The sequence below is a fragment of the Pyxicephalus adspersus genome, chromosome 4 (assembly GCF_032062135.1).
Source record: "Pyxicephalus adspersus chromosome 4, UCB_Pads_2.0, whole genome shotgun sequence".
NCBI classification, from domain to species: Eukaryota; Metazoa; Chordata; class Amphibia; order Anura; family Pyxicephalidae; genus Pyxicephalus; species Pyxicephalus adspersus.
Genome location: NC_092861.1, coordinates 103,091,638 through 103,108,396, shown reverse-complemented (window position 1 = coordinate 103,108,396; position 16,759 = coordinate 103,091,638). Strand labels below are relative to the sequence as shown.

The 16,759-nt window shown below is 37.8% G+C and overlaps 1 protein-coding gene across 1 annotated transcript in view; it reads left to right on the top strand.

The window, feature by feature from the left end:
- Nucleotides 1-16,759, top strand: part of NUP133 (nucleoporin 133) — a gene marked incomplete in the record, with an annotated part of 161,866 nt that overhangs the window by 5,750 nt on the left and 139,357 nt on the right. Inside the window, 4 exon segments of the mRNA XM_072409194.1 lie at nt 9,343-9,513; nt 10,820-10,972; nt 12,937-13,007; nt 14,002-14,149. Coding sequence (XP_072265295.1) covers nt 9,343-9,513; nt 10,820-10,972; nt 12,937-13,007; nt 14,002-14,149 — 543 coding nt within the window.

Below are 16,759 nucleotides of genomic sequence, written 5' to 3'. Positions count from 1 at the left end.
CAAGGTAAGTGGGTTTTAATTTTAAGCGACCCCGAGTGTGACTTGGGATTACCTCTTTGCAGGTAAAATCCACCCCGAGTCACACTCAGGATTACCGCTGGGGGGGGGGGAGGTTTAAAAAAAACATTTCTATGCAAAACAATGTACCACTTTTTACATAAAAATACGGACATAATTAGACTGCCAGGGGGGGTTAATTGATAGTTTGTTGAAGTGCTATTCCAAATAAATAATAAAAGGGCCAACACATCTGCAAAGTTGGTATTTATTAACATTTTCTATTTTGATTCATTTAGCAACTTAAAAAGATGGAAATATCTGCTACAAATTGTTTCTTAGGGTTGATAATGTCAATGCTCTGCCTTTTGTAAGTGTGAATGTCCATCTTTCACACCCACTTTCTCCTTCTTGTGCCCCAAACTGACCCTTTTATGTCATATATTTCTTTAATTATTGGATCTTCAAACAACAATAAAGATAACAAATTGGAGATATTTAACTTCAGATCTGAAGTATGTGAAGTGGGAAAGGAAAGGGTATATTGAGAACAACCATGTATCAGTGCTCAACCTGGGTGGAGAGAAATTGTAGGCGGGTGGAAGCCCCTGATTTGTGACACAACTGTTCAGTAACCACCCTAAAACAAGCCAGGTGATTGCTGAAATTTGCCGGGTGGTGCGCCCAGCTAAAAGGGGCTGGGGAGAACACTGATTATGAATTAAGTAGTTATTTTGGGCAATAAAACCATAAATACCAATCTTTGGTATATGGTTAATAGTCATTATGAGTAATAGCATTTTTTTTTTAAATGAACAATAGACATTCAGATCATAAACCACCTCTGATAAATTTGGTACATTGGGGCTTTTTCATTTCTTCGCAAGTGTGAGTTTAGCATATTTGACTAGAGACATTTACATCCTTCTAGCCGTTACAGGTTTATCAGTGTTATGATGTAAAATATGCATTTCAGGGTTAGGTTTTACTGTAAATCCAGTCCTCCAGACAGCAGAGTAAATATTTGGTTTTAAATGGAATAAATAATTTACACTGCCACAGCAAATGTAATGTCTCCAGGTTTCCATAATCCCTCCAAAAGTCCTGTGAGTGTGCTGCAGAGAAGCACTGCCGACCATCTAGTATTAAAAACAATATTCTTCAACCGTTGCTCCCACTTGATCATCAGTAGTGTCTTAAGATTTAACATTAAAACCTGGTAAATGTTGTGGCTTAGGAGATAACATTTTGTAGTTCCTTTCTTCCCAAAAAGAGGATTATTAATATTATTATTTATTATTAATATTATTATTATTATTATTATTATTATTAAAAAAACATTAATTTTTGAAAGTCTGTGACATACCCGTATGTAAAGAAATCCGGTGACATACCAAATGTCATATCATACTGAAAACATTTAGATATAGAATGAACATTTCCAATATTTGTAAATCTGGAGTGATTTGCATAGTGGAACGCAAATTAGGTACGAATATAGTGCTAATTGACCACGCCTGAAGTGAGGCTTGAATTGTGGGATATGGATTATCAGGTATAGGAAGAACTATCTTTATAGCAAAGAGATTGCATTGGAGCACTTTACAATTAAGAAAAGAGGATTCCATTTCAATCTACATTTTGTGGGAGGAAGGAGTCTACCAATGTAACAGTTGAGGTAGATGCAGAATAGTATTAAGATATGTTCGGTAGGCTTATACCATCAAGCTTTCTGTGCCGTGACATAACTGAAAGAAGATAGGAGACATGCAATTCAGTAATAAATTTATTTTGTATGGGAATGGATATCTTTCTGAACAAGTGCAGAAATTTAGGGAGTAGAAACATTTTAAATCCTGCATTCTTTCCTGATATAGAGAGTTGACAATTTTTGACACATTCTAGTTCTCTGGGATGAGAGAGAAGGAACTGTTTATATTTATCCTCATAGAGGTTATTGAAATCGGGGGGTAAACATATTCCAAGAAACAAAATGTCTACTTTTTCCCAACCAAAGTGGAATTCATTAGGGAATCGATCTTTTGCCAGAGGATTTGTGATTTGGCAGGGTATCAATAATTTTATTAATCTCTGAAACAGAGGAGGGAGCTGTTAAAGATTGTAGTTGGGAATCCCAAACCGTTGGCAAAGATAAAGAAACAAAAATGAGAATATTGACAGGGCTGAGAGTTGAGAAGAATCCCTATCCATATGTTTTATAGAGTATTCTAATAATTAAAGGCTTCCATGATCCCTTTAGGGCTAAAACCACTTTAACCACTTTTAAGATCTGCTGTAGAAAAAATGCACAAATTTATGCATTGTGTTTTTAGCCAGCAGGTCATAAGTGCACCCACTTTGTTACCAGGAGCGTAGTGTTAAGCTTTCAACTCTTTATTATGTAGATCACATTTGTATAAAAGAGTAATGTAAATCAATTTTTCTGAAAGGACGCAGTCACCTTATATTCATAAATGGATATAAGGAGATCTTTAATAAGATCCAGGTATAGCGGGGACATAAGATTTAAATTTCTGTTATCAAAAGTATGATAAAGAGCCAAGGAATCAACTACAAATTCATCGAGGCCTAGGGGATTTTGGTGCCTTATTGGATAAACTGGGAGACTGGAGGTGCCAATCTTGAAGGAGATTCATTCTGGCATCTACAGATGATACAGAAGGAGTCTTCCCATTGAGCAAGAAGCTTAGTTGGATTTTTCCATTGGTAGGCAAAATTGCTCTCCTCCAGGGTTTTTGTGATTGGTAGTAGTTTTTTGTTCTGAATAGTGAAAAAAGATACACAAGGTACACACAAAAAGTTGTATTCCTTGAAATTACTCAGGTAGAGATGGTGGTTTCCTGGCTGCTGCCAATAATTTTTCCTTAATGTAGACAGAATTTAATTTTGCCAAGACATCTGTGTGTTTAAGCAAGAAGAAAGGAAGGTTTAGGGATTCTGAGGTCCCTGTCAAAATGGTGAAAATGCTTATCATATCCAGAGAGCATGGATTTAAATCCAGATTACAAGCTCCTTGGGGAAGGGTCCTCTCCTCCTCTTGTGTCACTGTCTGTATCGAACTGCCTTTTCAACCCCTATTTATTGTTCAGCACTGCATAATTTGTTGGTGCTTATTAAATCCTCTTTAATAATTTCCAGCTTGAGTGCTAGATCCTGCTGCAAGAAATGTTTCAATAATAAAAGCATTTCCTTTAAGGTACTTGTGGAAAAACCTTTCTTCATCAGGAACTGCTCTCAGGCCAATTAGGTGGGGGAAGCTAAAGCTGGGTGATCAAATAGTGGGCAGGGCAGGACATGACAAATTTAGTGCTCCCAGTTGTTTGCCATAGATATCTAGTAACCCATTTTATTGTGTTAGTGTTCTACCACCCCCCCCCCCCCCCTTTACTTTGTTCCAACTTTCTAATGCCTAATGTTTAATTTTTCCTACTTTTTGTATTATGCTCCAACTCTCCAGTGCCGTGATTTTGATCCAGCTAGTGTTTCATGTTTTGTTCAGAGTATCATCCTTTGTTGTAGTGTCATAGTCTAATCAGTGTAGTGTTACAAGTTAGACTTAAGGTGCGTACACACTTCCAATTTTTATCGTTCCAATCGAACGACGAACGATCGATTGGGCAAAAAATCGTTCGTAAAAAAGTAACCAACGACGCCGACGAACGAGGAAACTCGTTGGAAACGAACGACCGGACCGGCGGATCGGATTGGACGACGATCGTTGAACATCGTTCGTGTGTACGGTCGTTCGTTGATCGTCCATGGTCAGAGCATGCGTGATGAACGAACGTCCGTTCACTTTCCTGTCGTGCACATAGTTCCTCTATCGCTTAAACGATCGTATCTATTGTGTGTACAATATTTACGAACTATCGTGTCGTTACCTCTATGTGCAGTATCGGTGCTATACGATCGTTCATATATATCGTGCAGGAACGTTCGTCGTTCGTTTTCCGACGATAATAATTGGAAGTGTGTACCTAGCTTTATTTCACACTAGCAGTAAAAATGGGCATTTACTGCTTTCAAGTGACTACTTGAGACTGCTAGGCACCTGGGCTTTTTCAGGCCTAGCAGTTATTCGAGCAGCAGTAGTTCCTGACATGAGGAAGCAGTAAATGCAACCTTGCTGTCATTGGGAATTCATCCTGACTTGAAATGTGCCCCTGAGGCTATAACTAGTTGAAGCGAAACTTTTGTGCTAAAAAAAAAAAATCAATTGATTTGTCCACAAACCGAGCACAGCAAGTCACTGTTTCTCAATTTCCCTTTTCTTTTTAATGTTGTTATCCTTTCCATCCAGCGCTGCAATTTTCTTTCTTTTGGGTTCTACCTTAGGTCACCTAAACTTGTACTGTGCAGGCATGAGATCGGGTGACATATCTCTCTAAAAACATGGAAAAAAAAAGTGATCTCACTGTGCATGCGTGAGATTAAAACAGCCAGTGCCCCCCCAACTTGAAATTATTGATAATTAAATTTTGGTTACTAGTCACTAAGGCTCCCCCTGTACACCCTCCTTCTCCTCCCCCCGTTAAGAATTTGGGCTGTTATGGAATGGAAAGCTGAATGGAAAACCCTAACGTTTTGTCACGTTATCACACAGCACTGTGATGAGAGAGTGAAGAATTCTGCATTGTTGTAGGGTATGCCAATAGAGACTGGAATAGTTGTATTGGCGCACCATCAATTCTAGGTTAATTTTTTGTGAGCCTTGGACATAATATCTTCCTAAAATTCAAGGTCCTAGAGCAGTGGTGACCAATGGCAAGTGTGCCAGAGGGGGCACTCAGTGGTCTCTTTGTGGGCATGTGCTCCCCACCTCGGCTGGCATCCCATTGGCTGTGCTATTGTCCCTCTGTCAGCTGTGCTGGGTGCGGAATTTTCTTTCCCCAGATTCATGAGTTAACCCTCAGAATACCAGGCTGTGAGGAGTAGAGGCAGCTGATATGTATTGAAGCTAAGGTGTCTTGATCCAGCATTGAAAGGGTGAAATTACACAGGGAGAGAGGAAGGTTAGGGAGGGGGTAGGGGGGGATCTTGTGTTGCTCTGTCCTAGTTTTGGTAAGTACAGAATAAACTGAAAGCTGAAGACACTGATCACAGCTACCCAGCCCATGGACGGCAGTACCAGTCTGCTATACCCAGTCAAGACTAGGTGAAAACAAAGCTTGTGGTAGAAGGTAAGTGTATGTTGAATGTGATAGGAAACTTGTAACTGTGAATTGCTGTCCACGGTGCTTTAAAAAAGTTGTGTTCAATGTGCTGTTCCTGTAATGTGAGATATAAATAATATGTATTATTGTTTTTTTTGCTGTCTGCTCCCTACTAGGAAGATGTTGATCATTTTCCTTCTTAGTGACAATGTCTTAGTTACTGAAATAAATGAATGTGGTAATTCTGCACTGTGGTGATGTCATCTAACCTAGATGCTTTTAAGGGAGGATATTGGCAAATTTCTGGAGTTAAAGTTTATCACGGGTTACTAGCCCTGATGGGTTTGTGCTAACTCCTTATTATAGATGTGGGCCACTGTGAGATACAGGGGCTTGACTAGATGGGCCATTGGCCTGATCCAGCGTGCTCTTCTTTTTAGGTTATCAGTCATATCAAGTTGGTGCTCGGTTATGGATTGGTTCTGTCATAGAGAGCGATTGCTGTTCATTGTATGAATGACATCCACACTTGTTGACATTTGTTCTGTGCATCCAGTAGACAAAAGGTTACAATGTCTTTGCATTGCAGCAGGTTGCGTTTACCTGACATCGCATGACCCTTGTAATCCTCAGTGTGCTGGGATAGGTTGGTGTGCAGGGTTCAGTTAGCTATGACCTGTGTGTGTGTGTGTGTGTGTGTGTGCGTGTGTGCGTGCGCGTGCGCTATATGAGAGGACAGGACAGGACAGACATGCACCCATTGTACTGGGAATGTCAGGGGGAACTTTGGGCTGCTGTCAATAGGAATCAACCTGGGCTCCTGCTAATGGAAAAATAAGAGCTTGTATGGATGATCGAGGTTTGCACGCCTCCTGTGTACGGGAAATGTGCGCTACACCTCCACTTCATCCTATTTATGCAAATCTCCCAAGAAATAGGTCTAACGCATGTACAGTGGAGGGGATCAAAGGTAGGAAATGCACTCGGATGCCTTTTTCAGAGCAGGCCAAAAGCTAGTGGTCTGTAGAACATTGCCCCTTTGTGCTGTTGGTCAGCAAATTCAAAAGGAACCCCAGCTGAGAATCGCTGCCCTAGGTTCAGGGAATATCCATTTCTTTAGAGTTAACTAATAGTGTAATATGGTATAGGGATGAATTTGAATTGAGTGCTTCATTTTTTTTTTTCTTTTTTTTTTTTTGTTTTTTAATTTTATGTTTTTGTAGACTTCACGTCTTGAACACCCAAAAATGGGTACAGCCAAAAAAACAAAAACAGATAGTGGAAAATCATTGCAAGAGGCCTGGATAGAGTCATTTGGAGTGATTGAACGCAATGGCAAAGCGTTATGTATTCTGTGTAATGAAAGTGTTGTGTGTTGCACATCTAGTGTCGGCAACCGACCAACCACAAAAGTGTTGTCAAACTTGATGAAACTGAAAGAAAAAAAGTTTCTTAAAGGGAAATTGAGGAAATATTCACAGTATCTTACAACTATCTTTCTAGAACAAATCATCTGACAGCTGCCAGTTTTTAAATTTCACTGTGCATAGCAATACATGGTAAGCCCCTCTCTGATGGGGTTTTTTTTTTTTAGGAAAACGGCCATGTTGTCTGGGAGTAATTACCTTTTTCATGATTTCCCAAACAAGGATAAAATTATTTACCACATCTGAGATGCCACTTTGCAGAAATACTGTTTAAGATCGATTCCAGCACATGGTAAGTGATGTTAGTCAGCAGCTCAACACTGACTTACAAAAGGCAGCCTGATACTTCTTGTGCTTGGATTAAAGCACAGATATAAATAATCAGGCAAGGCTAGCAGCGATTTTGCATTATGCTGTTGATGACATCATGAGAGAAGAACTGGCGTCTTTGCTTGAAAGAACACAAGGGACAGATATCCACAATGCTGTGATGGAGGCTTTTTTGTGACATGACATAAGACCAGAAAAAAATGGTTTCAATTACCAGTGGTGGGGCACCTTCTATGGTGGTGCAACATCTGGTTTCATACAGTTCTTTGTTAAAGAAACAAAACATCAAGTCAACGAGTTCCATTGTAATATACATCAGGAAGCTTTTTGTGCCAGAGAAAGCAGCAAAAATTTTGTTGTGTTCAAAGATGTCACAGAAATGGTGAATTACATTATGGCTTGTGCTCTGATTTTTCCAGTTTCAAGCACTTTAGAGCAGGTTCTCAGGCTCAGTGTAATTGTTTACACAATGTACAATAATGTTTGGTGGCTGAGCACAGGACGAGTCCTGGAGAGATTTGTAACCTTCTAAAATTAGGCTGTTTATGAATGAAAAAGGGCAGGAATACCCACAGCTCACTGATACAGGCCTGGCTTACAATCCTCATGTGTTTTACAGATTTTACACTACACTTTAATGTACTGAACAAACAACTACAATGTGTAGGGAAAACGGCAGAAAGGATGTTTTGTGATGTCAAAAACATTTGAAAGAAAACTAAAGCTTTCTGCTTCTCGCATCTCCAGAGGGATGCAAAGCACAATGCAGGATTTCTGCATTGTGCTTCACATCTCACTGCAGATGCCAGCAGCAATAGCAAATTTTTTATTGCTGCTGGAGGAGCTGCGGGGACCGGGTAAGTATTTTTCTTTCAGTTGTAATCGGATTGTCATACAATGTATGACAATTGGATTGCAATATAACGTTTGTTTACATTTTTAACCACCTGAGAAATGTTTGGGTTTGACACTTTTTGCAAGTGTTTTTACCCCGAACCAAGGCCAGGTGGTTAAAAGAGATCTTGAAAGTGGTCTGCTGAAATATTTTTCAAATGTAAAAATGCATATAGAAAATTCTACAGCATTTACAGAAAACCCTACAAGCCATCACAGAATCTACAAGGAATTTTCTAGCATTGTGACAGGTGCAAAGATGAATTTTAGTAACAGATTTTTACAGTTCTGAAAGATGGAAACAACCCTGTGGGAAACATTAGAGAAGATAGAAGGGATGACAAATGACAGCACAATTAGTTTTGAAAATGAATTCTTAACATTTTTTGGCAGAGAATTCCACAATTTTAAAGTCAATGAAAGCATTTGGGTTTGCTTTCCTTACTTTGTTTGGATCATTTTATGCTTGTGAGCAGCTGTTTTCAGCTTTGAAATATTTTAGTATTTTCAGCATACATAACAAAACGCAAAAATCACAATTGTTAAAAAGCATGCCAGATGGAAACTTTTACCTTTCAATAAAAAGTTGTTTGTATCATTAAAAGCTCTGTTATTGTGTTTTCCTTTTAAGACAAACAATGTTAATGTATAAGTTGTTTTTTCTAAACTAAATCCTCAGTATTCAGGTTAAATTGCTAAACTGGCACTTTGCGAGAAATACGTGCGTTTTGAGTGGCAGTTTGGGCACTTGGTCGCTAAAAGGTTCGTCATCACTGCCCTAGAGTCTTCATATCACATCTTGTGCACTGTAGATAGTGTAGGGAGCACAAGATGTGATATGAGATACAAGATGTGGAAATTTAATAGGTAGAGATGAAGGCCTCCCCAGAATGGTGTTGAGTAAGGTGTTTTTTTGTTTTTTTTTTATTTATTTACTAATTTTATGGAGGAACCAATGGATATAATAATACAAGAAACATCTATAACTTATCTGAAGAGAAAATTAATAAAGACCTTAAACAAAAATAACATAGTAAGTTTTAACTTGTAAATAATAACAGGAAGGGGGCACACAAGCTAGTAAATTATATACATACCATGATGTTTGCCCAAAAGTGGATATTTGGCGTGGTTTCATGGCCCTACGAAGAGTATTAATTTATGACTCTTCTATAGGCAGTTCTGTCTCAGGAGAAAAATCATACTGTAGATAGTAAATGTCTTGTCAAAACACAGAAAGAATAATGGTGGTGTTTGACTAGTTTAGGTAGCAAGTACAAATACTCCTTCCTCACTTTAGGAAGCCAGTGCTCCCCTCAGTAAGGTGGGTGGGACTTATCCTCCTATTTATGCCATACATTTTAGTAAGCCACCGTTTTCTTTTGCAAGGCTACCGGGGAAATGTGCACGCACACGTGTGTGTGTGTGTGTGTGTGTGTGTATGTATATATACACACACTCACATGTATGTATATAAAATCATGCATCTATTTTACGTTTTGTTCTTTCTCCCCGCACAGGCTGGCAGTTTCATATTGTCATCAGTGAAGAATCGGCATGTTCGATTAATGCCAGACTCCTCTGGGAAGATCTATCAGCGATTCTTGCAGCATGGACAAAGCATGCTTTCTGGTATTGGTCGCAGAGTTTCATCTCTGTTAGGCATTTTATCGCCTACTACTGAGTCTTCTGTAAGTTCTGAAACAAAATGAAATTATTTGTCTCTTTATGACTTGAAAAAAGGTCCAAACAGTATAAAAAATAGTCTTGGTAAATTACTTATTTTACTTAGAAAGGAAGGTGCTAGAGTTTCTTGATGGTGACTGCAAAGAAACATGTTTGTCTGCCCTTGGGTGAACATGTTACAGGATGCCATCACAGAAGTAAAGTTGTGAAACAGGGATTGAATGTTTTCAAATTATACCAAGTACCACCTGGAAAAGGTTCTTAGAAAATTCTATTAGTGTGACTAGTTAGCTGGTTTTACACAGATAGACTAGAGAACAGTATGGTCTCCCTCCCCTGTCAATGCCAGTGTTTTTTGACAACTTACATTTCTGAAAATTGCCTCTTTACTGCTAAGTCCTTACCTATGCTTCTTCACAGTATCCATGCAAAAGGTATTCAGGCATCTTAGGGAATCTGGTTTGGCAGAGTCATCTAGGAACACACCTACATTTAATTTAAAAATCAAAACTGTGTTTTAGGGTAATTGGTGTATTCCTTGATATGCTCCCTTTATTTTTCCTTTGGAAGTACTTTATTTCCCTTTATTTAGTCCTATTCTGATGTATATGTCGATTACATGAAAAGACTAGATTTACTGTAACTAATCTTGTAATCTCAATTCTACCACTTCTGTGTTCTTGTACTGATTAATTTGTGTATCACTTATGCACTACAAGTTGTTGCTCTTTTTCCTTGTTTTTGTTCAATAAAGTATAAAATAAACGGCTGCTGCAATAAGTTCAACAGCTAGATAAAATACTAATAATGAAAAACGTGCATATTCAGAATGCAAAACACCATTTGGTCCGGAGGAAGGGAGAACACTTGATTAAAAGCATAGTCCAATTTTCTTTACCAAGGTAAAAAATCCTTCCTGATCCCTTTACTACAATTGTGCATTACCTAAATCAACAATCTTATTTTTACTTGTAACATATGTTACTTGTTTATGTAACCAATATTAATTTGTGCATCAAGAATGTGCCCAGCTCTTTCTTAAAACACTTATCCAGGGAGTATCTATTTCACAATTTTAAGATCCTTATTATAAGGATCCCTGTTGTGTATGTGGGGGTTAAACCTTGTTTCTTCCGAATGCAGAGTATCATATTGTGCTAGCAGGGGACCATATTACCCTTAAATGCTTTTTCTCAAGGAAAATGCATTTAGTTAGTTATTCCCTATAGCTTAGCTACTCTAAACCACTTATCAGTTGAGTTATTGATTCATCCTGTTGAGAGATTTGGTAATTTATATTGTTTTTTTTAGCTTTGCAGTGTTATGTGGGATAAAGAAGATTGCTTATACACACTCACAAATATGACTATTGACAAATGGGAAATGGATGATAATTCTGATTATCACATTCTAAGTTGGGACTTGAGTCGGCAGGTTAAAGAAAATATTTCTGATGCCATTTGGGTGAGTTTTTCAATTTTTTTATTATCTTTACAGCAAAGTAAATACCCATACCAGGGCTTGTCTACACTTTCACTTTGTTTAGGACAATCGTGTAAGACTAAAGAGGCTTTTCTAAGACATCACTGAATACCTATTTTTTGTCAATTTTTTGAATATGCTTACAGTAGTGTGTTGTGATATCCTTGGCACATAGAATGGGGGTAAGTCTACGTACACATGTGCAATAGATGTCGCTTGAAAAGATTGATTAACGTCCGCTAATCGTTAACAAAATGTTCAGCGGGAACCTTTACCTCTGGCTCTGCCTCTTGCTCTTGCACTGCCTCCCTAGCAGCCAGCCTTTTTTGTTTTAAAGCTCGTCCTAATATAAAAAACAAATTACTAAACTTAAAAAACCCAGATGCTGGGTTTCCTCCTTTTTAATGCTCTGCCATGCCTTTACTGCAGTGGCTTTTAGTTGTTGTTTGTTTGTGGGCCTTTCTGTCCAAAGTTTAGTTTTCAACAAGTGAAATGCATATTCAATTGGGATCAGATCAGATTGGTTCTTGGCCATTCAAGAATATTCCACTTTTTGCTTTAATAAACTCCTGGGTTGCTTTGGCTGTATGTTTTGGATCATTGTCCATCTGTGTTATAAAACGGCTCCCAATCAATTTGACTGCTTTTAGCTGGATTTGAGCAGACAGTATATCTCCCAACACCTCAGAATTCATTTGGCTGCTTCTGTCCTTTGTCACATCATCGATAAACACTAGTGTCCCAGTGCCACTGGCAGCCATGCACACCCAAGCCATCACACTGCCTCCGCCATGTTTTACAGATGTGGTATGCTTTGGATCATGAGCTGTTCTATACCTTCTCTATACTTTTTTCTTGCCATCATTCTGGTAAAGGTTAATCTTGGTTACATCTGTCCAAAGAATGTTTTTCCAGAACTGTGCTGTTTTTTTTTAGATGTTTATGAGCAAAGTCCAATCTAGCCTTTCTATTCTTGAGGCTTATGAGTGGCTTGCACCTTGCAGTGCACCCTCTGTATTTACTTTAATGCAGTCTTCTCTTTATGGTAGACTTGGATATTGATACGCCTACTTCCTGGAGAGTGTTGCTCACATTGTTGGCTGTTGTGAAGGGGTTTCACTTCACCATGGAAATGATTCTGTGATCATCCACCACTGTTGTCTTCCGTGGACGTCCAGGTCTTTTGACGTTGCTGAGGTCAACAGTGCTTTATTTCTTTCTCATGATGTACCAAACTGTAGATTTTGCCTCCTAAAAATGTAGCAATTTCTCGGATGGGTTTTTCTGTTTTTGCAGCATAACGATGGCTTGTTTCACCTGCATGGAGAGCTCCTTTGACCGCATGCTGCAAAATCTTCCACATATAAGCACCACCTCTCAAACAACTCCAGGCTTTTTATCTGCTTAATTTATAATAACATAATGAAGGAATTGCCCACACCAGCCCATGAAATAGTCTTTGAGTCAAATGTCCAATTAAAAAAGTTGTCTGTCCAAATATTTATGGACCTAACTGTATTTTGTGACAATGACCAAGACTGCATGCAATGAAAGTATCAGATCGTCAACCAGGAAACTTTTCCTGATTGACTTGCCACACATTCTTCTTCTTTTTTTTCTAACAGGATCCTGTGCTTTCTTTTAAACAGTGGACACATTTGCTGGTTTAATGTCCAGTTTGAGAGTTATGAGCACCACTTGAATATTATTTTTTGAATTACACTCTGAAGTTGGCTGCTTTATATCTTGTGCGCATTTTACTATTTCTTGTTTTCTGCATCCCTATAAATTGAAGCAGATTAAAAAGGATGTATTGTGCTGCATTCTGATACACTTGAGATTGCACTTATGATCTCCACTGCCGTTTAGTAGTAATGTTTTTAGCTGATTTTGTATCTTTTATTTTTTTTTGTGTGCCATTTTAACAGTTTATTTATATTTATTAGGGTTCTGAAAGTAATTATGATGATATTAAAGACAGAATCAACATTGCTTTCTTGGATTTAAATCAAAACGAGTGAGTACATGTTTTTAAACCTCTATTACACCACTTCTGTGCTTATTGCAAAAAAAGATTTTCATCTCTCATTAGGCTTTTTTTTTTTCCCCAAAAAATATATTTTTTTTTATTTTCCCGCAAGAATATATGTTCTAAAATATGTAGTACATGTGTTGCTGTTTGAATATGAGTTGCAATATTGTGTTGCGTTGTGTTGTGTTTATCACTCATATTTCTACATTCTCTTTGAACAGTGTAACTGAGAGCTTGCTATTTTTTTCTGAATTAGACAAGTTTTGTGGGGGACGAGCTTAGATTTCATCATGGTGTACAGGCAAAACATTTTTGCAAGTGATACATTTTTGATAGTCTTTGCATGGTAATGGATGAACGTGTATTCATAAGTGGTTCTCTAAGTGTTCTTCAGTGTTCACCAACCCCCCCCAACAAAAATTGGCTCCATGTCCATATCAAGTTCTAAAACATCATTTTGTTTTACTTTAATTTAATGGTGATAATGGAGAAATAAATGGATTATCCAGGTTCACTGATGAAACTGTATCCTCTCCAGCCTTGGATGGCTTTAATAACACAATCTACAGAAAATACCTATCACCATTGACATGTATGATTCCACCACCCCAAAGCTTGTCTACCTTACTGAACCTATATTATCTTCTATGTTCAATAATATAACCTCTGTGCCATTGAGCTGGCTCCAACTACTGTCTACCTCTGACTTGGCCAGCTATTGCTTAGTTTGTACATTTAGACTGGAGTTAAGTTTTAATAATCTGTCACAAGTGTTTGTCACTGGTGTTAAAGCCTTACATTTTTTTTAGTACAAGTTGACTGAATATCTGACTTTAATTTTACTTTAAACACTGTTGCAGCAAAAGATTGACTTACTGTTTTTGACGTTAATTACGCTTTTTTTGTTTTTTTGTCCTTAATAAACACGGATGTATTTAAGTTTGTGCTAATAATTGCTTACTTTTATGTATTAAATTAGAGATGGTTTAGTTGTCCTTTCTGCTGCCTGGCATCCTGAAGATAATCCATGCCTCATCTATTACACTCTTGTTACAATAAAAGATGAAGGTTACAACTTTTCTGACAAAATTACCATTGAAGTCACTCAGTTCAACCCATTGTTTCAGGTATGTATTTTCAGCAGTATATATATTTCTATGAATTTTCATAAACCTCTTTTGCTTCAGATGTATGTTTTTTTTCAGGAATTTTTGATTATGCATTAAGTACCGTATTTTTCGGACTATAAGACGCACCAGGTTTTCCGCACAAGGGAAAACAAGAAAAAAAAAAATTAAGTAAAAAAAATATGCCCCTGTACCTCTGCATTCGGACCATAAGACGCACCCTGATTTTCCCCCCACTTTAGGAGGAAAAAGGTGCGTCTTATGGTCCGAAAAATACGGTATATTTGTAAAAATAGTATTAAAATATAGTTTTGTTGCAAAAACATCACCTTGATGTTAATTAATGTTTTTATTTAACATCACCTTGATGTTAATTATTGATATTAATGTTTGAGCATCTTAGCTTTATGTGCTGGGATGACGAAACTCCTGAATAAGCGCAGCTAAGCCTTTTTAGGTATTACTGGCACGATCAGGCAGGTAAGATGTGCTATTACAGATGGGACATCGCCTGTCCCTTTCTGGAAAAACCCCCTTGCCTGATGGTTATTTTAAGTGGAATTTATTTCTACTTTAAGCATCCTAAAACCAAAAAAAATGAAAACTATTTTCCTATTTATCATTTTGTTTGTTAAAAACAGCACAATAACTTAGTTGTGTGTTATACTACCTCATTCCATAGGTTTGGACAGATGCAAATGGGCAGCACTCCCTGCAGTGGTGATAGACCTGCTGAAGAGTAAAGATTAGTTTTGTGTCTTGAGGAGGGAGTTTCTGCCTAGATTTTTCTGAAATTTAGATTAGTATAAAAAAAAAAATCTGCTATCAAGCAGTTTGCCGGCTGTTCCATATCAGACCTGGTTAGTCTCTGTCAGCCAATAAGCTCAGTGTTCTCTGGATATGCCTAAATTTTACACTTTGTTGCAACAGCTCTTGGTCTGATTTTTATTTGTAGCAGCTTTTTTTGAAACAATGATTTGCACTGCATGAAACTGGCTTTGCTTTTGTCTAATGACAAATCTTTTTACTGGCCGACTCAGTTTTTGCTGTGCCCTGTGGTTTCTTTCCATAACCAGCTTATGTGTACAAATATCTCCACATGTAAGCTACTGATGAAGAAGTTTATCTGAAACGTGCTGAGAAACTATTAAGGTTGTAATAATATTTAATGTGCAAAATTGGAGCTGCAGTTCAAACCTATATGTTAGAATGTATAAAACAAAGTGTGGTAAATAAGATGGTTAATCTGTATCTTGTTACTAATAACGTCATTTGGTGGGGATTATATGTACTATTCTTTTAATATGGCATCATTATTGATGCCACTATCATGTTTTTAAATAATTTTGGTTAGTAAATTTGTTATTTTAAACGCGGTTGTGTTGTTTAAAGATGCATACCTAAAAAATCCCAACAACATGAAAAATTTAACTACACAAGGAAAATAAACATATCTCAGATTTAAAGCCGTATGGACATGGTTTATCCAGGGTAAAAAAAAGCCCTGGTACAATTTGGTAAAACGGGGTAAAAAATCCTTTTTAATTCCATGAGGCAATTGTATGTTCCCTGGATCAACTAATTGTTATCTTTACTATAAAGCTTTAATACCCAGTTCTATACTGTACTTCCTGAGGGAGCCTATTCCACATTTTCACAGTCTTTACAGTGAAAAATCTCTTCTTTATTCGGAGCATAAACTTCTTTTCCTCCAGACGCAAAGGGTGCACTCTAGTTCTTTGTAATGTTCCTAAAGTGAATAATGGGGAAGAGAGTTCTCTATATGGACCATTTGTATTTTTATACACGGTGATCATATCCCCCCTTAAACATCTCTTCCCATGGGAGTAAAGATTCAGTTCAGCTAATCTCTCCTCAAAGCTGGGGTTCTCCATTCCTTTTATTAGTTTAGTTGCCCTTCCCTGCACTCTCTCCAAGTCCGCAATGTCCTTTTTTGTGAACTTGTGCTCAATACTGGATTGCATATTCCAGAAGAGGACTAGCCATTACTTTGTACAGGGGCTGGATGATGTCACAATCTCTGCAGTCCATCTCTCTTTTAATACAGGAAAGTACTTTGCTAGCTTTAGATTTTGCAGCTTGGTGTGTTCTCAGCGGGGTGGTGGGAAAATTTAGCTTGGTGGTAAAAAAGTGGGCAAGGCTAGACACTGCAAATTTGGAGCTCCTAGTTATGCCATAGGTATCCAGTAACCCCTCCTATTGTGTCAGTGTTCTACCTGCCCCCCTATACATTGTTCCAACTTTCTAATGCCTGGCTTGTTATAATGTACAATTTTTCAATTATTTTGTATTATAACCCAACAGTCCAGTGCTGTGTATTTTATTCTAACTCCCTACAGTTCCATGTTTTAATAGTGTAATCCCTTGTAGTAGTGTAATATTGTGATCAATGTGGCTTTACAAATTAGGCTTAGTTCACATTAGCAGTAAAAAAAAATGCCCCTCCTGAGTGACTACTTCTTGGCAACTGCTGGGCACCTGGGATTGGTAACCTGTGATAACTGCTGGGCACCTGGAATTGGTAACCGGTGATAACTGCTGGGCACCTGGAATTGGTAACCGGTGATAACTGCTGGGCACCTGGAATTG